The 27,661-nt window shown below is 47.6% G+C and overlaps 1 protein-coding gene and 1 long non-coding RNA gene across 2 annotated transcripts in view; both read right to left on the reverse strand.

Annotated features, from left to right (window-relative positions):
- Positions 1 to 26,271, reverse strand: part of LOC149871920 (uncharacterized) — a 40,676-nt gene extending 14,405 nt beyond the window's left edge. Inside the window, exon 1 of the long non-coding RNA XR_016440563.1 lies at positions 26,138 to 26,271. This is a non-coding gene — a long non-coding RNA (uncharacterized LOC149871920). The remainder of the gene's footprint in view (positions 1 to 26,137) is intronic.
- LOC149871921 (uncharacterized) lies at positions 2,039 to 11,495 on the reverse strand. The gene is made up of 5 exons (XM_090034469.1): positions 11,008 to 11,495; positions 10,182 to 10,461; positions 8,020 to 9,923; positions 3,606 to 3,700; positions 2,039 to 2,224 (listed from the first exon to the last, which is right to left on the reverse strand). The coding sequence occupies exons 3-5, from the start codon at positions 9,626 to 9,628 to the stop codon at positions 2,039 to 2,041; spliced, it is 1,890 nt and encodes a 629-aa protein (XP_089890595.1). The 5' UTR covers positions 9,629 to 9,923; positions 10,182 to 10,461; positions 11,008 to 11,495.
- Positions 26,272 to 27,661: the final 1,390 nt, after the last annotated feature.

A 27,661-nucleotide genomic window follows, 5' to 3' on the forward strand; every position in this document is an offset into this window, starting at 1 on the left:
CATGCAACTTCTGTCGGGCAAATAGGTCAAATGAGCAAAAAGTGCCCAGTTTGAGTTACTGACTGGATGGATACCATGGTTTTGAGGCTCTTAAAATTATATACTAAAGGATAAACTCACCCACAAACCTCTTAAGGAAAAGCTGTGTGCAATAAAATAATAATTAAACTAATGTGATTCTATAACAATTACTCAAAAATCTATAGAATTTAAGAGAAAATTACTGTCTTTCAAGGGATTATTTTAAACCACTAGAATTGTAAAGGGTGGATTTTTTTTAAGAAAAAGCTTTTTTAAAAAATTCTGTAGAATGAATTTATCTACTTTATTCATTATTTAGTTACATGTGACTTTTTTTGTAAAAGCTAAATTGAAACCACACATATACAAAAAACACACAACAACCACCATCTAGAACAGGGGTGTCAAACTCATCCAGCTTGCAGGGCCAAATGAGGGCCTTTGGTCCAGTCTGCAGGTCAGATTTGGATGTGCTGGAGCCAGTGGGCAGAGCCGGACCGGTGTGGAACTGCATGTAGTGTGTGCCCTGTCCTGGCCCCCTGTGCCCCAGGCAGTGTGCACTTACCCTGTTCCAAGGATAGAGCTGCAAGCAAGTTGGACCCGGTCCCAGGAGCATTGCCCACAGTCCAGGGGCCTGTGCTCACAGACAGGCAGGATTGGACCCCAACTCATTTGTGCACAGTGGAGCCACCTCACAGGGCTGTCTGGTGGGACACAACATGCAGCACATGCCCCATGCCAGTCACCTGTGCTGTGGGCAGTGCCTGTGGCACTCGGTCCAGCCCACACGCTGCATGCAGCACAAACCACAAAGCAGGGCTAGCATGTGGTACATGCAGCATATGGGCCAGACCCAGTGCTATCGGTACTGCAAATGGAACGGGGAGCTGGCACAGGGCACATGCTCCATGCAACCCCTCCACCCTGGCTCCAGCATGGCCCAATACAGATCAGGTCCTGAACCAGTCACAGAGTTGGTCTGGCACGTGTCATATGCAGCTCACACCCTGGACCAGTCTCCTGTGTTGTGAGCAGCTCCCACAGTACCAAGTCCATCCCATGTGCCAGACCATCTCCACATGCTTCAAGCAGGAGCCACAGGCTGGATACTGCAGCTCCATGGGCTGGAGCCAGCCCACAGGCTGTATGCTTGACATCTCTGATCTACAATATCCAACCTTATACTGGAAATGTAGCTCAAATCTGTCCCAACAATTACTTAGCTTTCCAGCAACTACAGCATTACTTATGTTCATGCATTCAAAAAGGATCCATAAATATAAACTAGAAATTGTTTCTATGTGCTTGCAAATAAATTTCCCAAATCTTAATCAATTCTTCTCTCAAGCAATGTAAACTGAGGTCCAGAATGCAGCAGAGCACTTAGATATGTGCTAAACTTGATGCCCTCTAGTGATCTTGTTAACTAGGAACTAGGTAAGGCAGCCATCCATGCTGTGTTTCTTTGGATCTTTCTAATGGCTTGCAATGAGATAAATCTGTGATGAAAGGGGCAGCGCAAGGCCTTTTGCACCACTTAATCCCTAAATGGAAATGAGGTGAGGATCAATGGTGAAATATCTTGCAGGTGCCTCTGTGCATGCTCTACATGCTATGCACCTGAGCCCCAGATAGTCTGTGATGGAAAACAAAGATTAGGACCCACACATATGCATATCCAGTGGATGAGCTGTATGGCAAAAGTCATCCCTAAAAGAATCGTAGGTCTCACCTCCTCAAATCCCTTGTGCTTCACTTACAAGGAGCCGCATTACTCTGGCTTTAGGTGGATGGAGTGGGTTGTACCTTTTACCAGTATTAATTCTAGCTGTATCCAGGCTGTCTAAAACAAAATATTGAACTTAAATAACCATGAAGTTCATAGCCAGGACCATAATATTTTTATCTGTCATTTGAAAGGAGACAAAACGGGAACCTGATTGAATCCATCTGCTTGCCTTTTTTCCTTCCTGTTACCTTGTCCTCTTTCCTTACTATCTCCAATATACAACTTTAATTAGTAATCCCTTTTGCTTTCCTTTTCCTCTCTCCTCTTCTGTTTTACTTTTATATTCCTTTCTTCCACTTCCTTCTGTTCCCTATTCTTTTGCCCTCCAACTTTCCTTTTTGCAGCCTTGTTACCTTTTGTGCCATCACGATCTCTCCTTTGTAGCTCTCTTTTCAATCTAGCCTTTGATCTTTCCTCCAAATTAAAAAAATATGGATCTTATTACAATTACTGTTTATGTAATGTTTCCACTCTGGTGAGTTTGTGCTTTCAGTGGTAATCTTCCCTGTAAGCGTGTGACAAGTGACATTATTTCTGGTGATAGTGACACAGCAAAGCAGAGAAATAGTAATAAGAAAAATGAATTTAGATATTCGTATTCTACATATACATACTGAAACTAGCATAGCTATGGTAAACTGTATACATGGATATGCTATGTGATTATATATCCATTACACATAAATGCATGTTTTTTGACCTGATAAAAAAAGGAAATTCAACAATGAAGAATTTCTCACACAAGATATAAACCATTATGAGAACAGACGTATGTTATGCCCTTAAATTTGATTCTGTCTATTACTTTAGCACTGAAAATAAGTGTTTCTTTGTAAAATAAGATTATAAAGGTCATTTAGTCCAATGCATGGCACAAAGTGAGGCCAATGTTTCACTTTGTAGTCAACCACTTGGACACAGAAACCAAGCTGAAAGGTGGCTTATTTTTCATTTTCAGAAAAAAAATCTTTTAAGATTGATGTCTTTTGTATGAAAGCAGACACATAAAAAGTATAACAAAACCTCTCCCTACAGCAGGAATGGCTTGAGACCATCATGGGGTAGGGTACTAAGTTGATATACAAGCACTAAAATTGGACAGTACAGGGGAACACTTGACGTTGCCAAACCTAGATTAGTTTGAGAGTAAGTTCTGTCTGAAAGTAATCCTCTTCATTCTCAGATGATCTTAAATGGAAAAACATCACACAGCTACAGGCAGTTTCAAATAAACAAGACCGGACTTCTTATGACTTGCTATTTTGAAAAAAGAGTGAAAACAGCAATTGAGAAAAGGAATTGAACATAAAATGCCAAGCATTAGAAGTTTTGGTATCAGTAAACAACTATTATTAGGGAAGTTGAATAGAAGACAGTGGCTGTGTTGAACGGGCATGAACTCCAGGACTCTTAGTTGAACTAAAGTATCTTCTGAAAAAGAAATAATTGCAAAGGGGAAACATGCATAAAGATGTAATGGTGAAAGAAGGAAGGAAGGATTTGACTATTTTTTCCCAGTACTGAAGGTCTGATTAGACAGTGCTCATTTAAAGCTTTCCGAAAACTCATTGCCTCTCAAGAGTGACTGGCCACATTTAATTTGGTTCTCCTCACACCCACATATGTAATGAAAATAATGATCTCCTTGCCCAGTAAAAGAAAAACTATATAACAGCAAGACCGTATAAAGGGGGAAGATGCTTTTTATCACACTAGTGTATGAAATGACTGGAGATTCCAAGACTAATTGATATATAATATATGCTACAACTGTACTATGTGATTCACATGTTACCTGGTCTGAAAGGATAAATTCCTTCCTTTCCCCAAGATAGATATCTAGAGACTGTAATCCATTGGAGTTAACACTAGTGAAATACTGCTTCATAGCTAGATAATATCATAAGAATACAAAGATCTGCACCCCAGGGATGTAGAATAGCTAATGACTTAACTTCTCTTTCCAGTCTGCTGCTCAGAAATTTAATCTGAATAAAATGTATTGCAGCTGCATCTCTCCTGTGGGACTCTGTGATAACTGCTACTATTGTATATCGCACAGTCGAATCCAGTAACTCAGTGTTGCTTCAGTACATGGAAACAGCCAAGACACTAATTAAACAGTAAAAGGAAAAAGTGTTTTTCCCCACTTTAAAAATAACAAAAGATGTAAACCAGTAAAGGCCTATTAACATCAACATCCTAATGAACGCTATTGAGTTTAGGAGTTTTCATTATGTAGTAGCTGAAAAAAATATGAGCCGCTAATAGGCAAAATGAAATGAAATTGCCTAGAGAACTGAAATAAATAAAGCAGAAAGCAAGGCAGGGTGGCATCTTAAAAGGCTATTTCATTTAAAAGGACATGAGCTGTTGTAGGAGGCAGTCTATTTTGTCAGCTGCTAGCCATAGAACAGCATCTGCAGAAGTAGGCTGTTGCCAACAAAAACTTATCCTTTTCTGAACAAGTCTTTAAGGTACCACCCTGCCCTACCTTCTGCCTGACTTCAGATAAACACAGCCAACTACCTCTCCTCCTAAATATGGTATGTTTTCTAGATCTCAGTAAGACATACAAGTGTCACACTTCAGCACTGTTTGTCATATTTCTGGGTTAAAAGATATTTATATTATAATAATTTATATGCCTGTTTACTTAATTGGCTTGGGCACTGAAAAAGAATGGATTTAATGATGTTATGATAACACAGATCTGAGGGCATGTGCCCTAAGGCTGTAAACAGATCCTAGAAGAAAGGTTTTTTGTCCCAGGATCCTATAGAGGTATTTGTATTCTGCTTCAACTCCCACCCACTCCAGGACATGGTAGTGTGTATGTGTAAGGTTATTGTGGCACCTTCCAGAAACAAGCATGTCAGGCTGTGTGTTCTCGCTGGCCACCTAATGGCAGAGGAGCAACAATGCATCTTGGAAGGGTAAAAGTGTAAAAGGCTATGCCACTTATTTCAATGCAGGTCAAATCAGGACCACCACAAAGGAGGTCTCTGTTTACAGCTGTGCCTCAGCTACTGGGGAATGGGATATCAGGAAAACAATGAACCACTTTGTATAAAAAGCCCACCATAGCCTCATTTAATTTAGGCCCTAGTGTAGCAAGCTCTTTCAGCACCTGGGGCAGATGTGAGGGTGGGGGGGAACTATTCTGACCAGTGGAGAGAAAGGGTGGGGGGATCAGGCAGGGGGAAAAGAGTCTTACCTGCCTGGCTCTCTTCACTCCAGCAGCAGTTGCTACTACAGGGGCACAGGAAGTGGTGTGGGTTCCCTGCAAGACTTTCCTGGTGCCCCATTCACTCTCCCTTTCCCCTGAAGCACAGTTGTGCTCCCAGTGGCAAGGAGGTGTGTCATTCTGTCCCCCTCTGCCCACCTCCTCCAGCTGGGCAGTGCAGGACTGCCCCTGCTGTGGTAGATTTATGTGGGAAGTGGGCCATACTAAGTCAGCTCCTGGGGCTAATGCCCTGCTGGCCCACTCCTACGTATGCTACTGCTAGCATCTGGGGACTTCCTGCTGTTTCTGGTGCCTGGGAGGGTCTTCAAAGAAATCCCACTGTGAAGAAAGTAGCTTGAAAAGGAGACTCCCAGAGACAAGGGGAGAGAGAAAGACAGAAGAGGCCTGGAAGAAAGAAAACATCTTGGGCACAGAAACCAAACCTTGGGCCTTGGCATCGTGGCCCAAGGACTCTATCTGCTGTATGATGACTAATAAATGCCCTTTTTATGATTTTGGGTGAACTGGGGTAGAGTCTTTCTCCAGGACTTAACCCAGAAGATAGCTCTATGCTTCTGAGGATAATTTGAGGCTCAGAGACAAACAAGTCTAAATCTCTAGAAGCTTCACCTGGGTTGGTCACAGGGGTTACTTCAAGAGACTGTATAAGGCAGGGCATCCCAAGCCAAGCACTAGCCCTTCTGGGGGTTCCATGATGAGTTTAGTACAGTTTTAAGATTAGGGTCAATCTTCTGGGACACATAACTGAACTCAAAAGGGAGAGAATAAGCCAGTTCTCTGCTGCTCTGACAGATGCTAGCCAACTGTACACTGTTGGTACTGTACTGTACTGCTTGCTCAGTAGAAATTAGGCTGTGAGCTGTTTCTGCCACTGGAGATTGCCAGGGTCAGTGATATCTAACCCATGCCATTATGGGGTCACATAGGGAAAACGTGACATAAAAGCAGCCATTCTGATTGTGTGCTACCATATTTCCCTCCTACACAGGTAGATATCTAACACCAAAAAATGTAGCGATACCAGTGTGATTCATAGATTCATAGATATTAGGGTTGGAAGGGACCTCAGCAGATCATTGAGTCTGAACCTCTGCCCCAGGCAGGAAAGAGCGCTGGGGTCAGAAGACCCCAGCTAGGTACTTGTCTAGTCTCCTCTTAAAGACCCTCAAGTTAAGGGAGAGCACCACCTCCCATGGAAGACCATTCCTGATTCTGGCAACCATTACCATAAAGAAGTTCTTCCTGATGTCTATAGATATTACATTCAAAGTCCTGATAAAAATTGTATGTGACTTTTGAATAAAGTGAGTAGAAGATGCACCAAAGTCTTTGAAGGGGTAAAATTTAAGGTAAAATAAAGGGAACCAGCTAAGACATTTAGGGCAATTCTTCCAATCTGTCCCTCCATGTGCTGGATCAGGAGAGCTCTAGACTTAGCAGAATTGATGAAACAGCTTGAAGGTATTTGATGATGGTGACCTGTATGAAGTTTGATATCTTAATTTCTTGTATAAAAGGCCGTGCAATAGATTACAGGTTCCATTATACTATATATTAGGAGCAGCAGTGCCTGATTCATTTGGCCCCATGGGACGTGTCCACACATGAATGCACATAGTTTCATAGTAGTTTCATAGTTTCATAGTAGCTAGAGTCGGAAGGGACCTAGGTAGATCATCTAGTCCGACCCCCTGCCTTAGCAGGAAAGAGCACCGGGGTCAGATGACCCCGGCAAGGTGCTCATCTAACTTCCTTTTAAAAATCCCCAGGCTAGGAGCCTGCACCACTTCCCCTGGAAGCTGGTTCCAGGCCCTAGCCGCCCTGACTGTGAAGTAGCGCCTCCTAATATCTAATCTAAACTTACCCTCCGCCAGTTTGTGACCGTTATTCCTGGTCACTCCTGGCAGCGCACGGGGGAACAGGGACTCCCCCAATACCTGCTGATCCCCCCTGACCAGTTTGTAGCAGGCCACAAGGTCCCCCCTTAGCCTTCTCTTGTGGAGGCTAAACAGGTTCAGGTCCCGTAGCCTCTCCTCATAAGGCCTGCCCTGCTGACCCCTGATCATACGAGTGGCCCTCCTCTGAACTCTTTCCATATTGTCCACGTCCCTCTTGAAGTGTGGCGCCCAGAACTGGACGCAGTACTCCAGCTGCGGCCTGACCAGTGCCGCATAGAGGGGGAGGATCACCTCCCTGGACCTGCTCGAGATGCATCTGTGGATGCATGACAGGGTACGATTGGCCTTCTTGACTGCCTCCCCACACTGTCGGCCCATGTTCATCGTGGAGTCAATGACGACTCCAAGATCCTTTTCCGTCTCCGTGCTGGCAAGAGGGGAGTTCCCCAACCTGTAAGTGTGGTGCCGGTTCTTCCTCCCCATGTGCAACACCTTGCACTTATCAGTGTTAAACCCCATCCTATTCTCATCCGCCCACCGTTGCAACCTGTCAAGGTCAGCTTGTAGCCTATTGCACCCTTCTAGTGCACCCACATCCCCCCACATCTTAGTGTCATCAGCAAACTTGAACAGGGTGCTTTCTACCCCCTCATCCAAGTCACTGATGAAGATGTTGAACAGTGCAGGCCCGAGGACCGAGCCCTGCGGAACCCCACTGCCCACGTCCTTCCATGTCGAGAAGAACCCATCCACTACCACCCTCTGGGTGCGGCCCTCCAACCAGTTGGCGACCCATTTGATCGTGTGGGCATCGACACCACAGTCTCCCAGCTTTTTGATGAGGACAGGGTGAGAGACAGTGTCGAAAGCCTTCCGGAAGTCCAAAAAGACTACATCCACAGCAACCCCTGCGTCTAATGATTTGGTGACCTGATCGTAAAAGGCCACCAGGTTGGTCTGACAAGACCTGCCACTGATAAACCCATGTTGGTTGCCCCTGAGCATGCATTCCCCCGCAGGGCCCTCCTGGATGTGTGCCAGGATAATTTTTTCAAAGAGCTTACCCGGGATTGAGGTCAGACTAACTGGCCTGTAATTTCCCGGGTCCTCTTTTTTTCCCTTTTTGAAGATAGGGACCACATTGGCCCTCTTCCAGTCCTCCGGCACCTCGCCAGAGCACCACGAGTGCTCATAGAGCCGTGCCAGGGGTCCCGCAATGACCTCAGCCAGTTCCTGTAGAACCCTAGGGTGAAGATCGTCCGGACCAGCGGACTTGAACACGTCCAGCCTCTCCAGAAGTACCCTAACTAACTCCTCACTAACCCTTGGCCCAGGCGTGTCTCTCTCGGGGCCCGAGGGGGGCCCAGCAGGGAGGTGGCTGAACTGGTCCCTACTTAGGAAGACAGAGGCAAAGAAATCGTTAAATATGTTAGCTTTGTCATCTGGCGTGATGACTAAGTTGCCCATCGTGTCCTGCAGGGGCCCCACATTACCCGGGACCCTCTTTTTACCCCCTATGTATTTGAAGAAGGACTTCTTATTGTCCTTGATCCGGGAAGCTAGTCCTATCTCCAACTCTGCCTTGGCCCTCCTGACTGCCCCCCTACATCCTCGGGCGACTATAACATAGTCCTTCTTGGCGATGACCCCATCTCTCCATTGGGTATATGCCTCCCTTTTAGCAAGGAGACATTCCCGGATGCTCTTAGTGAGCCATGGGGGTTTATGTGCCCTCCTGCTCCCTTTGACCCTTGTTGGGATTACCTCCCTTTGGGCATGGAGGATCGTCTCCTTAAGGAGCAACCACTCACCTTTGACATCTGATTCCCTTCCCCTCTGGGTCCTCAGCGCTTCCCCAACTATCCTCCTTAGCTTGTTGAAGTCAGCCCTCCTAAAGTCTAGGGCTGTTGCCTTGCTGCAGCCCTTTGCCACCTTACGCTGGATGGTGAATTCCAGCAAGCGATGATCACTGTCTCCCAGGTGGCCCATCACCCGCAGCCCCCTCACCAGGTCATCACCCGTGGCCAGCACTAGGTCCAACAAGGCGTCTCCCCTGGTGGGACTGTGCACCTCCTGGGTTAGATGGAGGTCCTGCAGTCTGGCTAAGAACCGACGTGAGCGATCAGACTTGGCTGACTGCTCCTCCCAGCAGATGTCTGGGAAGTTCAGGTCCCCCATGATGACCACATCCTTAGCCCTCACTGCCTCTGTAAGCTGACCTAAGAATTCCAGGTCGAGCTCTTCTCCCTGGTTGGGAGGTCTATAGTAGACTCCCACCGTTAAGTCTCTCTCCCCTGGACTGCCTTTTACTCTAACCCAGAGCACCTCAGAGTGCCCCCCCTCTACCCCCATGCTAATTAACGAGGAAGTATATTCCTCCTTGATGTAGAGTGCTACTCCTCCACCTTTCCTTCCTATCCTGTCCTTCCTGTATAGCCTATAGCCCTTGACACTCACCGCCCAGTCATGCGATGAGTCCCACCACGTTTCTGTGATCCCTACTATGTCAGGGCTGGTGACAGCTAGGAGGAGGGCGAGTTCCTCCTGCTTCTTCCCCATACTTCGGGCATTCGTGTAGAGGCATTTGAGGCCTTCAGCGGTTGTGCCCACTGACCCCCTAGTCTCAGCAATGCCCCGTCCCCCATCGCTTACCTGTTTCTCCCTTTTGACCATTGGTCTGGGCTCGCTGGCTGTTGCTGGGCCTGGTATCTCATCGTCTCCTCCGCCCTCATCTTCCCCCTCCCCCGACGAGCCTAGTTTAAAGCCCGCCGAAGGAGGTTCACCAACCTGGAAGAGAACACACGCTTACCTTTAGGGGAAAGGTGGAGCCCATCCCATCCCAGCATGTCTCTCATCACGATGTGCCGGTCATGGCTGAGGAAGCCAAAGCCCGCCTCGAAGCACCATTCCTGTAGCCTCCAGTTGGTCTCCGCAATGCACATCTCGTGACGTCTGCCGCGTCCGCTCACTGGCAGGATGGAAGAGAAGACCGCCTGTGCGCCCATCTCCCTCAGCACGCCTCCCAGAGCATGGTAGTCCTCCATCAGGCGATCAGGGGCTCTCCTGGCCGCATCGTTAGTACCCACATGGACAAGGACCATGGGGTAATAATCGGAGGGCTGGATGATGGACTGGAGCATCCCCTTCACATCCTGAATCTTCGCTCCGGGCAGGCAGTATACCTCACGTGCTGAGGGATCCTGGCGACAGATGGGGCCCTCCGTACCTCTCAGGATGGAGTCACCAATCACGATGACGCGACGCTTCCTCCTCTTAGGCCTCTTGACTCCCGTCGCCCGCACAGGACATTGTGTGCACAAAGTCTCCTCCCTGGAATCTTCCACTGCTCCCTCCTCCTCCAGGGCTGCCAGGACCTCATATCTGTTCTCCAGATGGACAGGAGGAACTGGTGCCGCAACATGGTTAATAGCTCTGGCGCGGGAGACTGTCTACCACTCAGCGGTGGAGGGCTCATCCCGGTCTGCCCTCTCCTCTGTTGTTTCACCCTGCAGAGAAAGAAAATACCTATCAATTTCCTCCTCTGCCTCACGGATTCCCCTCAGCCTGCTAACCTCCTCCAGGAGCTCCTGCACCCGCTCCTCCAGGGTCCTAAGGCGGATACCTACAGGACAGGTGCAGGAGTCCCCAGTCCCTGCCCCCCCAGACCTTGCCAGGCAGTTCCCGCAGGCCAGGGGGTTGGAGGACGGCAGCCCCCCCGAGGGCTCTGTCTGGGTGGAGGCCTCGGACAAGCCCCGGGAAGGCCGCGCCCCCCGGGCAGGGGCCCTGGCAGAACTCCGTGTCGACACCATCGCAGGAGTTGCTGCCCTTACTAGCAGAGCAGGGGTCAGCCTCTGGGCCCCGCCTGCTCGCCCGCCGGCGCGAACGCCGCCGCAAACGCCGGCGCGCTCCTACAGACCGCGCCTGTTTGCGCGCTCTGTTCGCGCGGCTCGGGAGCGCGGCTCCCTACCGGCTCAGCTAAGAGGGACCCGGGGGGCTTCCCCTCCGGATCCGGCTCAGCTGCGCCGGCCCCTCAGTCCCTCAGCCCCACTTACCTTAGGGGGATCAGCTGCTGCTGGCCCCTCAGCTGCTCCGCTCGCCGCCGCCGCTTCTACTGCTGCACTCTCCTCCGCTCCGGGTCCAGAAAGGAGGCACACGTGTGGGAAGGACACACGTGCGCCTGAGTCCCTCTTCTCCCCGCTGCTCCTGACCTCCAAGTGGCGGAAGCTACGTCAAACCGCCGTTTATAAAGGAGGCGGTTTGAATTACCCGCCGCTGCCTTACCCACCAATCAGGCGCTCCGGTGTCACCGGAAGTGCCTGTCAATGATCCCGCCCCCTGAGCACCCCCACTGGGGGGGATCTGGTGAGACTGGAGCCTGCTCCCCTAGGCTAGTCCCGGGGGCACTCCCTGGCTTGGGGGACAACCCCCTAGCCCTCACCTGTTTGCGCGCTCTGTTCGCGCGGCTCGGGAGCGCGGCTCCCTACCGGCTCAGCTAAGAGGGACCCGGGGGGCTTCCCCTCCGGATCCGGCTCAGCTGCGCCGGCCCCCCTCAGTCCCTCAGCCCCACTTACCTTAGGGGGATCAGCTGCTGCTGGCCCCTCAGCTGCTCCGCTCGCCGCCGCCGCTTCTACTGCTGCACTCTCCTCCGCTCCGGGTCCAGAAAGGAGGCACACGTGTGGGAAGGACACACGTGCGCCTGAGTCCCTCTTCTCCCCGCTGCTCCTGACCTCCAAGTGGCGGAAGCTACGTCAAACCGCCGTTTATAAAGGAGGCGGTTTGAATTACCCGCCGCTGCCTTACCCCACCAATCAGGCGCTCCGGTGTCACCGGAAGTGCCTGTCAATGATCCCGCCCCCTGAGCACCCCCACTGGGGGGGATCTGGTGAGACTGGAGCCTGCTCCCCTAGGCTAGTCCCGGGGGCACTCCCTGGCTTGGGGGACAACCCCCTAGCCCTCACCTGTTTGCGCGCTCTGTTCGCGCGGCTCGGGAGCGCGGCTCCCTACCGGCTCAGCTAAGAGGGACCCGGGGGGCTTCCCCTCCAGATCCGGCTCAGCTGCGCCGGCCCCTCAGTCCCTCAGCCCCACTTACCTTAGGGGGATCAGCTGCTGCTGGCCCCTCAGCTGCTCCGCTCGCCGCCGCCGCTTCTACTGCTGCACTCTCCTCCGCTCCGGGTCCAGAAAGGAGGCACACGTGTGGGAAGGACACACGTGCGCCTGAGTCCCTCTTCTCCCCGCTGCTCCTGACCTCCAAGTGGCGGAAGCTACGTCAAACCGCCGTTTATAAAGGAGGCGGTTTGAATTACCCGCCGCTGCCTTACCCACCAATCAGGCGCTCCGGTGTCACCGGAAGTGCCTGTCAATGATCCCGCCCCCTGAGCACCCCCACTGGGGGGGATCTGGTGAGACTGGAGCCTGCTCCCCTAGGCTAGTCCCGGGGGCACTCCCTGGCTTGGGGGACAACCCCCTAGCCCTCACCTGTTTGCGCGCTCTGTTCGCGCGGCTCGGGAGCGCGGCTCCCTACCGGCTCAGCTAAGAGGGACCCGGGGGGCTTCCCCCTCCGGATCCGGCTCAGCTGCGCCGGCCCCTCAGTCCCTCAGCCCCACTTACCTTAGGGGGATCAGCTGCTGCTGGCCCCTCAGCTGCTCCGCTCGCCGCCCGCCGCTTCTACTGCTGCACTCTCCTCCGCTCCGGGTCCAGAAAGGAGGCACACGTGTGGGAAGGACACACGTGCGCCTGAGTCCCTCTTCTCCCCGCTGCTCCTGACCTCCAAGTGGCGGAAGCTTAGGGGGATCAGCTGCTGCTGGCCCCTCAGCTGCTCCGCTCGCCGCCGCCGCTTCTACTGCTGCACTCTCCTCCGCTCCGGGTCCAGAAAGGAGGCACACGTGTGGGAAGGACACACGTGCGCCTGAGTCCCTCTTCTCCCCGCTGCTCCTGACCTCCAAGTGTGCTTGCAGCAGCTCAAATAGAAGCAGTACAAATTTGAGCTGGGGCTTTTTGCATCAGTGCACATGCCTGGACATGTACTTTGGTCTGGAGCAAATTGTGCCGCTTGGGGCAAAATAACCCTGCCTGGCTCTTCTGGGATCTGCATCCAGGGGGAGCTGGAGCCCAGGGCCAGCAGCTGTGATGTCCCCAGCAGTATAAAAAGCTGCCCTGTCCTGGTCCCAGCAGTAGAAAAAGCTGCTCTGGCAAGTAGCTCAGGCCTACTTGCTCTCAGGAGCTTTTACGACCTAGCCAATTGGTACCTGAGAACACTACCCCTCATGCCAGCTGGACTGCTGAAGCAGCCCTGAGAGTTTCCTGCACCCTTTACCCACTGCAGCAGTCTGGCAGTGGGGGCTGCCACCTGGCTGTGACCTGCTGTGCTCTTGCCAGACTCAGATGGGGACTGCACAGCCAGTAGAGGCATCTGCCCCTCTGGGCCAGCTGCCAGTGGACTGCGGTTGCAGGGTAGGCCTTTGTGTGGCACTACTGCCATTTGTGCCCCCTGCCCAGCCATCTGGGCAGCTATCACCTGGAAGATGTTCCAGGTGTGGTGGCCTGCTTTGAACTGTCAAAGCATGTCCTCCTGGCCCCATTTGTCCAGGAGGTGAGCCACAGCCAGATGGGTCCAAGGTGCCAGCTCTGAGCAGGCAGGGTCCTGCCACTGGCCTCCCTAACAGGAATTCTGGTGCTCCCTATTGAAAACCTGAAAAATCTCTGATAAAAAAAATCCCAAAATCACTCTCTAAAATACCCCCAAATCCACGTTCCTCCACAAGTAAAACAAAAGATCACTATATAGAGAGAGTGAGAGACAGAGAGACAGCAATCAGTTGGGCAATGTTTTATTCCTATATCTACAGGTGTTAAAAGCAATTTGGAAGCCTACCAGTGTCTCTATCATCATAATAAAGTGAATTTTAAATACCTATATGTTTTGCTGTCCCCCATAGGGGCTATAAACACCCCCCAACAGGGGCCAAATGGTCCCCATAGGGGGCTACCAACTCCCCTTGCAGAGCCCCACTCCCACTTGCTCCCCCAGTCCCCCCAGTTTGCTGCCTTACCTGGCCCCATCCCCCACCGACTCCTGCAGTTCCCCCAATGGCTGCCCCAGCCAGCCTCATCCCCCGCCTGCTTCCTCAGACCCCCCAATGGCTGCCCCACCTGGCCCCACCGCTGGCTGACACCCTCAGCCCCTTGATGGCTTCCCCCCATCCAGCACTTAAAAAAAGAGGGGGGAGGGGAAAGCCTCTACTCTCAGCAGGAGTTTGAGACGCTGCAAGAGGCACTTGTGGGCTCATGTGGACGCACCCACAGACTACATCTAGTGCAAAGAACCATGTCATCTGGCCTGCAGGGCTCCTCACAGGCCTGAAAATGTAGTGACAAGATGAATGGCAGCAGTGCTTTAAGAAATTAATTTTAATTTCAAGTGAAGAAATATAAATCAATTTAAATAAATTGCTTGTTTTGAATTTCAGATCATTTTGTGGAGATAAAATTTAACTGCTGCTTCAACAAATATTTTACCAGGGCTGCAAATGGTTATGACTTTCACTAAACAATCCCTAAAATGCTGAATTTTATAGCATTCTGGTAAGTCCCAGTGCCTTATAAAGTGTTCCGTAGTAATGTAATGGTCTCACATTATATTTTCAAAAGGTTTGTCCAGTTTTCTGTGCCTCCAGCCAACGAAGGATCAATGTTGAAAGACTATGAAGAAGTCAATCTCCAAAGGATCTAACTTGCTTGGCTGAAAGACTCCGTAGCCAGAGAGGGAGCTCAGATTGCATGGGGCAGAAACAAGAGAATTCTCAAGGGTAGATCAAAGATATAAAGATAGGAATCAACAGGAGGGGAGAGGAAAGGGCAGGAAAGCTAGTTGGAGTCAGGTAAGGGTGAAACCTCAATTTATTTTCAGGAAAAAAAACAACATTTTTATTCAAGAGACAAAATTAGGTCCCAAAACTTCAGTCACAGCTCTGTAGGGGTGAAACCCTTCATCTGTTCTAAACCAATTGCAAGATGGAGGTCTGAAAATCTTCAATTTCCCTTTGTAGCCACCTCTACTTTTTGTTTTGTCTATTACATTTTAAATTAATATAGTAACAGTGGCAACAAATTAAAATTTATTACAGTGTGGATCATTTTCTCACTTTTTTCTAATACCATATGCTTTGAGTACTCATTTTTATCAGTGAAGAGTCTACTTTCTTTTATGGGCTATAAAGCATTTGGAAGTCAGGAATGTTATTTTGTCAATTCAGGAATGTTTGGTTTTTTTCTGTGGAACAGAGGAATATTTTAGCTCATCTAGGTTAAGGTACTGGCAGAAATGGAAATTTAAGTCCAGGAAAAGGTGGGTAGCTGCCAGTGATGTAAATGCTGACCTAAATAGAGTGCATCATTTGTAGCAGCTACAAGTGAGGATGGGTGAATAGATCTGGATAAAATTAGAAACCTTACCTTTTCATTCCCTTGATCATTGCCCAGCTAACCAAAACTTTTCTTTGAAGTTGCCTGAATTAGTTGTGCATATAGTTATTTAATATGTACCATGTAGAACTGTGATTTAGATTTTTTTTTAATGTTCAGGAAGAACTCAAGCAAAGCAAAACACCTCTTAAATCATAATGCTTTATATACTGTAGTGCATATTATATTTCAGTTTGGTCTATCTGCTAGTTGTCATTTTGAGTTTACACTCAAAAATGCTAAATATCCGCAACTCCCACCAAAGTCAGAGCTTCAGTTAGTGGTTGCTTTGCGGGTTAAGAGATCCAAATTCCTTTTTGGTCAGACCCTACATATATACAGTATAGTATTTGTATTGAAATCAAATGCAGTATAAATGAAAGATTAAACTTTTAGAAGATATACAAGGGAGTTAAGGTCAGAAATGCATAGCAGACAAGCAAGTCATAAAGCACTAGATCCCATGAATGACTACAAACATACATGCCATACTGGATATAGTAACAGTTAAAAACATGAAGTAATTCTCAGGAGATACATAGTAGACTTTACAGGACAAGGCCTAATGATCATTTTAATTCTGAGAACGGGGAAATGAACTGTTAAACAAAAGACTCTTGAAGACTCAGTGGTTGCGAAATAGCACTATATTATGCACTGGATAACATTGAAATAGGCATAGACAAAAGTCAGGAAAGATCAAATTTCTGTTTCTCACACCCTACCTATCGGCGACCACCTGCAGATGCTGCTGGCAGCAGCAGTGGGGGCCAGTGGCAATTGGTGACACCAGCAGCGAGAAGCGGGGAGGTGTCAGCGGCAGTGCTTCTCCCGGGGGTATATCATCAATCTCAGGGGGTATATGCGTCACCAAAGCTAAGACTGTAAAATGAGGTCTTAAGATCATGGACATTTCTGAAGCTGGCAGAGAAGGAAGAATCCAGTCTCTATGATGCCATAGGCAAATGCCTGCCCACCCAAACACAGAATTTGGCAGATTCAAATACAGCTGATTTGGGGGTTTGGTTTTCCATCCCATACAAACCATCTGTCCTGTCCCACAGTGAATTTTTTCCAGGGACCAAATACAGACTTCCTAAGAGCTATGCATTATAATACTTAAAACTGTATCTTTACTCAAGCAAAGCCCCCATCCAGGATTTGAAACCAAGATTTTAGTGCATTGAACAGTCTACTTCATATACAGTTAAACAAATAAATTCTAAAATCAGCTGTGTTTTAATCAAATATATGATTTTTATTAACATTTTCTAACAGCCAATGGAAACTCCTGGAAAATAAAGTCTTCAATGCTTCTTTATACTTCAGGATATTAATAATGAAGAAAAAATACCAAAATTCAGTATCCATAGTAACAAACTAATAATTAATGACATGCACTTATTACTATGGAAACACAACTGAGCCAAGTGGAAATTGTGTATAATGTGGTAAGCCTACACATATCTCCTAACTACAGCTTATTTAGAGGGGACAATCTTGAAGTTTAAATCCACTTAGACAATACCCTACTTTGTATGACTAATTTATAACCACCTACCACAGTCTGCTTCTATAACACTTTATTCAGGGAATCATAAGGTAAGCAGGTTTAAAAAATAAAGCTTACAGCCTCAATCTTTGTTTGATGTGGAGAGGGAGAGATGGACAACTATATGAATCCCACATAATTTATTATTTTAAGTATTCCACAAATAAGGAGCATATGGCTTGATGAATCTTTGTCCACAGAAATTTTGGGCACCCAAATGTTGTCTCCAAAACCTAACTCTAGCACGAAGTAACACCTTGAAATAGGAACTTTTCCTACTAAGAGTAATTAGGAGAGAGACTGTATATTGGATGAGTAAATCTCCATGTCTGAAAGGATGCATATATGCTTCCAGTCTTAATTAGATCAGAAAAGATTTTTGCTCTAGCAAACATGCACCTTTGTGGGGCAGGAAGTTACTGGCATAGTGTGGCCCCCTCATATTGAATATGTGACATATGTTAATGAAAGAGGGGCAATCCTACTTAAGCCTGCATCCAGACCATGAGTATGTCTTCAGTCTTTTTAGTAACAAGGGGACTGTGCTTACTCATCCAGAGAGGGTGAATAAAGCAAGCTAGCAGGGGAAACTGCAGGAGGCTGTGACAGATCCAAGACAGAAACTGCTTTTTAACCTGTTTAAGTTGGCTAGGGACTGCTTCCTGGGATTTAAAGTTCAGCCTTAGAACAGGTTATTGTTCTGACATTGTTTGCTTTTGTTTTTCTTGTATCTCTGCCTGTATTTCAACATATGGTTACCGATCTCTTGTTTGCTTGGTTGGATTTTTTATAATAAATCCTTTTCGTTATCCTTCTACAAGCAACTTGTTGGTGGTGATACTTGTGATTCCGGAGTATCTAATGATACAGGCTTGCTCATTCTATGGAAAGGGAGAATCTATCTTTCCTAAGCACATGACCAGAAAAAGGTGTGGTTCTTTTAGCTGGCAAAATCCCAAATAGGGAAAGCCTGAGTGAGATAGGTAGGGCTGAAACAAATATTTAGCTTCTGGTGCACCTCAACTGGTTCTCAGTGGTCAGACAGCAAAGGTGAGTTTGATACAGAAGGACATCCTAAAGGTGTTATGGCGCCCCAGGAGTGTTTCTTACAGGTGCACCCAGGCTGCATCTGGGGCCAAGGTGTGTCACAACAAGCACTCCCAAATATTTTCTTTGCATAATCTGCAACATCACAGTTCTACATTCCCATAGGCAATAGGGTCATAGGTAGGGATCTGCTCAAATTGTGATTTAGTGGATTTCATGAAAATCATGAAATCCACAGGGGAAAAAAAACTTACTAAAAATAAAATACTGACTCCCCACTGGGAGCCAGCATAAAGGGGGCTACTAGTAAGAAAGCAAGCAGGCAAGATGGCTGCCTCCCCCACCCCTTGTCAGTGATTGGCTGAGAGAGCTGCCTGTCGTGCAGCCTCATAATGCTTTATATACTGTAGTGCTTTTCCACCAATCAGCAGTGAGAGACAGAACCACATGATGGACAGCCCTCTCAGCTGATCAGCAGTGAGGGGTGGGGCCACATGATGGAGAGCCCTCTCCATGAATCAGCAGTGGGAGGCAGGGCCGCTGGAGCCCCTCAGCTCGTGAAAATTATGGTTGGCCTCCATCAATGCTGACCTCATGAAGAAACACCTTGAGAGGCTGGATACCTTCAAGTCAGCTGGCCCTGACGGTTTACACCCCAGGGTACTCAAGGAGCTGGCTAGCATCATAGTTCAGCCCCTGGCATGGATCTTCGAGAATTTCTGGTACTCTGGTGAAGTGCCCAAAGATTGGAAGAAGGCCAGTGTGGTGCCTATCTTCAAGATAGGGAGGAAAGTGGATCCGGAAAACTACAGGCCCATCAGCCTGACCTCTATCCCGGGTAAGGTCTTAGAAAAAATCAAAGAAGCCATCCTCAATGGACTGGCTGATGGCAACATCCTGAGAGATAGCCAGCATGGGTTTGTTGCGGGTAGGTCTTGCTTGACCAATCTCATTTTCTTTTATGACCAGGTGACCTATCACCTGGACAATGGAGAGGAGACTGGTGTTGTATATCTTGACTTCAAAAAAGCCTTCAATCTGGTATCCCATAATCACCTCTTGGCAAAACTGGCCAACTGTGGCCTTGGGTCCACTATGATCTCCTGGCTGAGGAATTGGCTCTGTGGTTGGACCCAGAGGGTGGTGGCTGATGGAAGTCAATTGTCCTGGTGCCCTGTGACTAGCGGGGTCCCTCAAAGCTTTGTCCTTGGACCCATATTGTTCAACATCTTCATTAATGATGTGGACAATGGAGTCAGAAGCGGACTGGCCAAGTTCGCCAATGATACCAAACTTTGGGGTAAAGCATCCACACCTGAGGACAGGAGGGTGATCCAGGCTGACCTTGACAGGCTCAGGAAATGGGTGGATGAGAACCTGATAGTGTTTAACACTGAAAAATGCAAAGTTCTCCACCTTGGGAAGAAAAACCTGTAACATCCTTATAAGCTTGGCAGTGCAACCTGGCTAGCACTATGGATAAAAGGGACTTGGAGGTCATGACTGACCACAAGATGAACATGAGCTTTCGATGTGATGCTGTGGCTTGTAAATTGAGCAAAATGCTGGCTTGCATCCATAGATGTTTCTCAAGGAAATCCAGGGACGTCATTCTCCCCTTGTACTCGGCCTTGGTGAGGCTACAGCTGGAGTACTGTGTCCAGTTTCGGGCTCCACAATTTAAAAAGGATGTCAAGAAGCTTGAGAGAGTCCAGAGAAGAACCACACACATGATCAGAGGTCAGGAAAATAGACCTTACGATGACAGGCTGAGAGCCCTGGGGCTCTTTAGCCTGGAAAAGTGCAGGCTCAGGGTCAATCTGATGGCCACCTATAAGTTTATCAGGGGTGTTCACCAGGATCTGGGGAAATAATTGTTCATCAGAGCACTCCAAGGGATGGCAAGGTTGAATGGTTATAAACTCCTGCAAGACCTTTTCAGGCTGGACATAAGGAAGAATTTCTTTACTGTCCGAGCCCCCAGGGTCTGGAATAGCCTACCATTGGACATGGTCCAAACACCTACTCTGGATGCCTTCAAGAAAAAAAAATAGATGTTTATCTTGCTGGGATCCTGTGATCCCAGCTGACTTCCTGCCCCTGGGGCAGGGGGCTGGACTCGATGATCTTCCAAGGTCCCTTCCAGCCCTAATGTCTGTGAAATCTGCCCATGAAATTGGCCAGCCACCACCTTGAGTTGGGTAGACCCCCAGTTATAGGTGTCTCTACTGAACAGGGACATACTGCAGTGTGTATATGTATCTAGTTACATCTACATTCTCAGAATATGAGAACATGCATGTGCACATGTGTGTGCATGCCCATGCACATGTACACATACAAATACAATTAAATGTTGTTTCCTTAGAGGTGAGAAAGTGAATCTGTTTCTCACCATATGGTAAAAAAGAAACTGATTGCCATTCCAAGAGTTTGGGGTTCTATATAATTTCATAAGAGTATAGGAAATAAAAATACACCAGGCAGTGAAATTAATGGCTCAGTTTCCTCAAGTTAGAGCACCAAGCAGAGCTGTACCTGGGTTCTGCTATGTCCTGGGAAGCAGTGGCGGTGCGCAGGACAGCGTCATTGGCTTCAGTTGGCAGGGGCTGGACCAGCAGCACAGTGACTAATATTTTTGTGGCCATGCCCAGTTCAGCACCCAGGGATTGTGCCCAGTCACCTCCCCTCAGCTATGCTACTAGCACCAAGAAACAGAGAAACTAGAAAGAAGCAACAACAACCAAACCCAATAATGCCCTTTGCCCTTCTTTGGGATTTCCAGCACTGGACTAGCTATTAACTTTCATACAAGGCATTTAATTTATCTGTGCATGCATAACATTGTAATGAGATCTTTAATTTCCAGTAAATAATGGAATCCAGGCACAGAAGGTCAGTTCTACCTTTTATTACTGTGCTGTTTTCCATAAACATGACCTGAAACTGGAGCCATGCCACATACCCATGAATTCAGAGATACTACCACATGAATCACACTTGTGGGTCTTTTTTACATGTATTTAGGGCTGGGCCATGACTAGCAAAGGAATCTTGACTATAATGAAGATGGAAAAACCACAAAAGAAAAAGTTAGCTTTTTGCTACTGTGTTCTGCATGTTCTGTAACAGTAAACCAAATTAAGTTTAAGAAACACTGCTGTTGCCAAAGATGGTCTTTGAGGCCTGAAAACCTTAAAACTGTAGATGCCATACACACAAACACATACATATATATACTGAGCATTTCAGTTTTGGAAATGTCAAAGTTAATTTAATCTTTCATTTGAAAATATAAGTTTCTGAACAAAAATCTTTGATATGGTTTTTCCAAGTTAGTCCTGGCATTCCTATCTGGCACTCAATTTGATAACTTTTGGGATTCGTGAAATCCATGTCTAGGAATCTTTCCGTGTTCAGGTATGATCTCAGAAAATGTTGAGGGACATAAGAAGAGATTGCTATTCAAGCAGCTCCTCAGGGCAGCAAACCCACTTGCAAACTCAATACCCAGAAGCAGGCAACAGCTTTCAGTTGTCTGAGCACCTTTCCTGAGCTTATTGCTAGAACCACAGCCGGGTTCTCCCTCATCCTTCACAGCTTCTAATTAATGCCTCCCTTCCTCCTCCAGCCTCCAGTGCAGTACCTGAGCTGTGTGTACAGTGGTGTGGTGGGAGCGGGTGGGGCACGGTCAAAGTGTCCAGGCTCCATGCACAAAGGGGAGTGGGGAGGCTGGATTGCTGCATGTGAAAAACACAGGAGCCAGGCTACACCGCAAGTGAGCCCATGGGTGGGGAGGGGAGGGTGTGCTACACATGCCCTATGCAAAGCCAGGAGGTGGGGGAGCAGGCAAGGTTGCCCAAGGTGGGGAGGGGGATGTGGAGAGTGGCCACCTGTGGAATAAGAAGCCACGCCTCATTTGGCCCCCGGGATTGCAGTCTGTGCAGCATGTGGTCCCAAGCTGCCCCAAAGCTGGAAAACCCTGAGCTGTAAGACAGAGATGAAAATGTTATCAGCAAACGTGACAGAAAGAAAAGAAGGGGGCCAGTAGGTATTAGGCCAACATAGCATAGGAGAGATCAACAACACTGAAGCATATTGTGAATATGCAAGAAAGAAAAAAAAAGGAGCAGTTGCTTAAATGTTTTTCAGTGAAAAGTGACAGGTTATTAGGAAAGAAATAACAAAAAAGATTGAAACAGAGATAGAAAAGATCAGATATGGAAGGATATAAAATTAAAGTAAAAAATAAAATTAGATAATAAACAAGAAAAAAAAACCAATTTTTAGGTAGCTTATTTTAGACTTCATACAGATGTTCAAAAAGCCTCAGGAGGAATCAAGCTAAGTAAGGCAGTTTTCTGTAAGTGGCCTAGTTTAGATCAGTAGCAAACAGTATCTTGCACTAAGGGGTCCCACTTGGCGGGCGCTCTTGCATGCCTCCCAGCCTATCCTGCAGGCTCTCTAGGCTACTGGAGACTGCTTAGCACAGCCAAAAACCCAGGCCAACCCTGATTGTCTGCCAGGAACAGACAAGCATATCCTCAACCCTCTGACATCACCCCCCACCCCCACCCCCCCGAGTGAGTGCCTTCCATGTGAATTGCACATGTATTGATGTCCTAGCCTGCTCACACCCTGCCATGGTGTCCTGCTGCCTGCACCCAAATACAGAGACTCAGTTGCTGCAGCATGTCATGCTTGTTGTCCTGCATGACTCTCACTAGAGCCTGTGGGACATCATGCGCATCTATCTGGACATGATGGGACAACTGGTCTCCATGGGATGGCTGTGTGCCCCCAAGCTAGTAGCTGGACATCCCACATGGGGCAACCTATCGTACCCTTCATCCACCAAGCTTTCTGGACTGGGCAACTGATTTTCGCATGGCAAATGAGGGTAAGGCCACCCAGGATGCCATGGATGCTGGGGTTCTCTGGCATCACCTCCAGACCATTGAGTGCCAGTTCTGGGCTCATACCACAAGCAGCAACTAGTGGGAGTGGATTGTCCTGGACACCTGGAACAAGCAGTGCATCCTGGACACCTGGAACAAGCAGGGCACATACACATGGCTACTTTCATGGACACTGTTGCCCAGCTGGGCCCCCACATCACACACCAGGAGGTCAGCTGAAGCAGGTGGCCATCACCATCATGAAGCTGGCTATCTTCAGCAACCTCCACTGCATCACCAACCAGTTTAGCGAGGGCAAGTTCACAGCCAGAAAGGCCATCTCAGAAGTGTGCCTGGTCATCCAGAACATCCTGGCCAGTCATTTTATGGTACTTGGTTACCAGATTCCACTACAGGGGCCACCTCAACTGTATGGGGGCTGTGGATGGCACTCATGTCCTCTGCCTGCCTAAGGGTGCCCAGGTGTTCATCAACCACAAGAGCTGCTTCTCTGTTGCTGTGCAGGGCATCATCTGCTTCACCCACATCTCAACCTGAGCTTCTCTTACAAATGGTGATGAGATCCCTCATCTCCCCATTGTCTCAGTTGTGTGACCAGGGTTGGATAGTGGAGGAGAATGAGATGGGTTCATCCATGGGTCTGTGTCTCAGCATCCCTGAGTGGGTAAGACTGTAAAGAGGTGGATGGAAGAAGCAGTGGATGGGTATAGGTGCAGGTCCTGGTGCATGGCTCTCCCTCTCACTGCAGCTAGGTGTGACCCCTGCTCCAGAGTGACTGGGGCTTCACTGGTCAGGCTACCCCCATAACCTTAAATTTTTCAAGGACTTCCAGCTGACACCCCAAGACTCTGGCAACACCCTACAGCCCAACTTGGAAATTTCCAGTATCCTGTACCTGCAACACCAACGCAGGTAGCCATGCCCCACCTGCTCCTGAAGTTTCCAGGGACATCTTCTTGTGTGCTCTGGCTTGGATGCTCAGTCACACACCTCACCCCTACCCTAGTATTCCAGGACCCTATAGCTGTGGACCAAAAAAGCAACCTAGGTGCATATGGTCTGGATACCTGCTGGCAGTTGCTGAGGTGGATAGATTATAGGGTTGCCTCATTGCAGGCCTAGTCCTGATGTTCTGCCCCCCACTGCCCAGCCACCAGAGGCAAGTTGCCCACACCAGCTCCTGCTTGGCGGCAGGAGGGGGGGTCCAAGCTGGGGTCTAGGTGGCAGGGTATCTGGCTCTGGCCACTGAGATATGGGGTGTGAGAGCCAGGGTAGGGGTCTTTGGAGCTGTACCCAAGCACAGGAAACTGGGGGTCCCTGGCTGGATGTGCAGGAGCCAGGATCAGGCTCTGTGGGACCAGTGGGCTCGGTGTCAGGTCTGTATGTATATCATGGGATGCCTCATGATTGGGTGCAGGGACATGGCCCAGGAACTCAGGTGCTCAGGTCCTACAGCTCATGCAGGGGACATAGATACCTCCTTTCCCTGCCCACCACCCCACATTGCCTGTCTGCAGCAGCTGACAAATGGCCAGAGGCAGGAGGCAGGAGGCAGGGTTGGGGAGAGGGGCTGTGCTGGCTGTGTGCTGGGAGGGCTTAGGAGCAGGGCCCACTGGCCACTTAGCCAGAGCAGCCAAGTGCAGGCTAAGTACTAGCATGCCTACCTGCAAAGGAGGGGTAGTGGGGGCTGCAAAGGAGGCTGGGATGCAGGAGGACAGTAAACTGATAAGGAACCAGTACAGAAGTTTGATGTTTTGGTCTAACCTAAATTGATCTGACTTGAGTGTACCTTGAACCAGGTCCATCTTAGACCACTTGCACCATTTTAAAACCAGCCTATGTGCACCAAACTTCTGTATGGTTACAGGTTTAGATCAATCACAAACCAATGTAAATGTAATATCTGTACACATCTTTAATCTAGTTTTTTTTTTCTTTATTTAACAGTACTTACCTAAGTGTAGGAGAAAGAGATACACCATCTGTTTGCAAAGCTTACCCCACATCATCATGAGTTAAATAACAAGGCAGAAAAAAAGATTGAAAAAAATATTCTATATTCACCAGAATGTACATAGGTTCCTCCAACAGATGAGAACACACACAGGGACGGGTTATTTGTAGAATGACTCTTTGCCAAAACTATTTAAATGTTGGCAACTATCAGTAAGAGGGTATTTTCCACTTCTGAAACACAGGAGGCCCACAACATCTAATTTTTATACAAGATCTGTCAATTACATTGGGAATCCTTAGGAAATCATATGTCTGACCCTCTCCAAAGTCCTTTGACCATTTGCCTGTACATGATATGTAAGTACAAGGGATCACTGATAACCAGAACATAACCACTGATGAAAATATTATTTTGTACTGTGCATAATATATTTTTATCATTATTAATAATTTGTTTTATTTTAATTTGACATGTTTCATATCTAATATATAATGATTGTAAGGACATACAGTACTGCTATATAAATCCCAAACTTGTGTTAAGTTACCAAAGGTTATCCTAAAATTCTATTTCAACTTACAGTTGGAGAAATCATGTACTCCAGGAAATGTTTTGGTTTTCAACACTACAAGCTCTACTTCAAACAAGAAAGGAAAAGCTATTCCCTGCTTTTGCATTCCCTCCACAGCTGCTTTTTCCTTGCATGTGTGCAGCTAAGCAAAAATGGTCACAGAAAAATAAACCTGGCCCTTTTCCCTTCATCTACATCTTACTTCTTAAACATTTCATCTTTTACATAATTGAGCAGCTTCATTTGGATGAATATATTTGCACAGCTTTGGCAAGCAAATATGCATTTTTTTTCCTGTTTGGGGTGGAAGGAACAGTTTATTTCATGGAGTTAAACAACCGCAGAAACCCTTGAGATGGTCTATATCCTCTAGCTATGGAATGTGCTATGCTAAGCTTTAAACAGCAGACCCCTTTGAGGATATAGCTATGTAAACCATCTTACAGAATCTTTTTCTACCTGTTCTTCAAGTCTAGTTTCTCCAAGCACAGAAGCAGCAATTGGAAAAGGATCAATGACAGGAAAAGTTTTAAATGAGTAGGTAAAGCAGACACATGCCTGACATTCCATCATTAATAATGTAATTGGCACAAACGTTCCTGACAATATTTCGCTGTTAGTCACTTGCACTGCTGTTTATGTTACGATGCTCAGGTTAACATATGCATCATCTTACCTTAAATCCTGGCAGCTTAGAGCACGATAAAGTCCAACTGCTGTCTGTCACACTTGGGCAAAATCCAGATGTGCAGGCATGTGTGGTTTGTGGTGCCGTAAACCTCTTTGTGGCAACACAAGCTGCACATGTTGCATGTTAAACCATGCATGGTACTGCTAATTAACAGTACTGGTGAAAAATTTGCTACCAGGATTTCTAGGTAGCAAATAACACCCCTGGGGAAAAAAGTGGTATAAAGCACACCAAAGTGCCACGTACCAGGACAAACATGGAGACAGAAGAGCAAGCAGCTCAGGGCTGCGTGCTCCACTGTCTCCATACACTACAGAGCCCCCGTGCTGAGCCATGCTGCACCCCAGCCAGCCGCTCCCTGCTTGCTGGGTGTAATCTGCCTTGAGATGGGGGAATCAGGCAGCCCTGCGCTGGCTGCTCCTCTGTCTCTGCGTGCCACTGTGCAGGGGTTTTGTGGAGCCTTGCTGCCTGATCCCCATCTCCACTGCTGCTCCCCAGCTGTGGTGCACAGGGTGCCTCAGCATGCTGGCTGCCTGCCAGCTAGCCCTGCACTGATGCACACTGTGCCCTAGCCAGCACCCGCCTCTGCAGAACATGAAGCAGTAGGACAATGTGTCCCACTGCAAACTGCATGAGTAGGGCCATGCACTGTAGCATAAAGTAGCAGCAAAAATTTGAGTTGTGAAAAATTGGGAAAAATTGGACTTCAAACTATTAATGTTGGCAGTGCAAAATTACAAAGGAAAAATATTCATGGCACCCGTGTATCAAGCAGAAATATATTGACATTCCAAACATAAGCAAAAATGGTTTCGCTCTTCACAATTAAAGGCCTGGAAAGGAAATTAATGAGGAGTGAAGACCCCATTATCAACTGTGTTTGAGGCATGGTTCAACAATCCCAGAAGAATGGCCCAAGCAGGGATTCAGCAACTACCTGTGATGAAGATTGTGATTATAATGGTAACAAGAAGGAAAAGTTGTAGGTATGCTTATGGATTGAAAAAACAAGCAGCTCAAAGAACTGAGTGGCAGCATCAAAGACAATTGGTGAGATAAACTGACCCTTTGGAACTTCAACCAAGGACTTATTCACATTATTACTCACACCCTGATCATTGTACTATTGATTCAAATTATTGTTATTTGTATTATACTTTGGTTATATCTGTCTGTAAAACAATGGAAGCAACAAATGAATAAACAACGTTTTATTGTGAAAGGAAAAGAAACAGAAAGATAGTAATACTATTTTAGTTTGTTTTCTGTTTTTCTTTTTTGGGGGGTAGCATATTTATTTTAAGTTTTAGCTTAAATGTTATTGGCTATAGCTGTATTTGTAGTGTTATGTTATGTCACTTATGTAATCACCTGAAAATTTTAATGGCTAGTAAAGAAAGCCTCCTGAGCAAAGGATAGTGGCTGGGGGAAGACTGAGTTGAGGTGACGAAACTACCACAAAGAGGATCAGACTCCACTAATGGTTGCAACTCATTAGGCATAAAGGAA

This window comes from Crocodylus siamensis, chromosome 2, assembly GCF_052110815.1.
Source record: "Crocodylus siamensis isolate JL-2025a chromosome 2, ASM5211081v1, whole genome shotgun sequence".
Taxonomy (NCBI): Eukaryota; Metazoa; Chordata; order Crocodylia; family Crocodylidae; genus Crocodylus; species Crocodylus siamensis.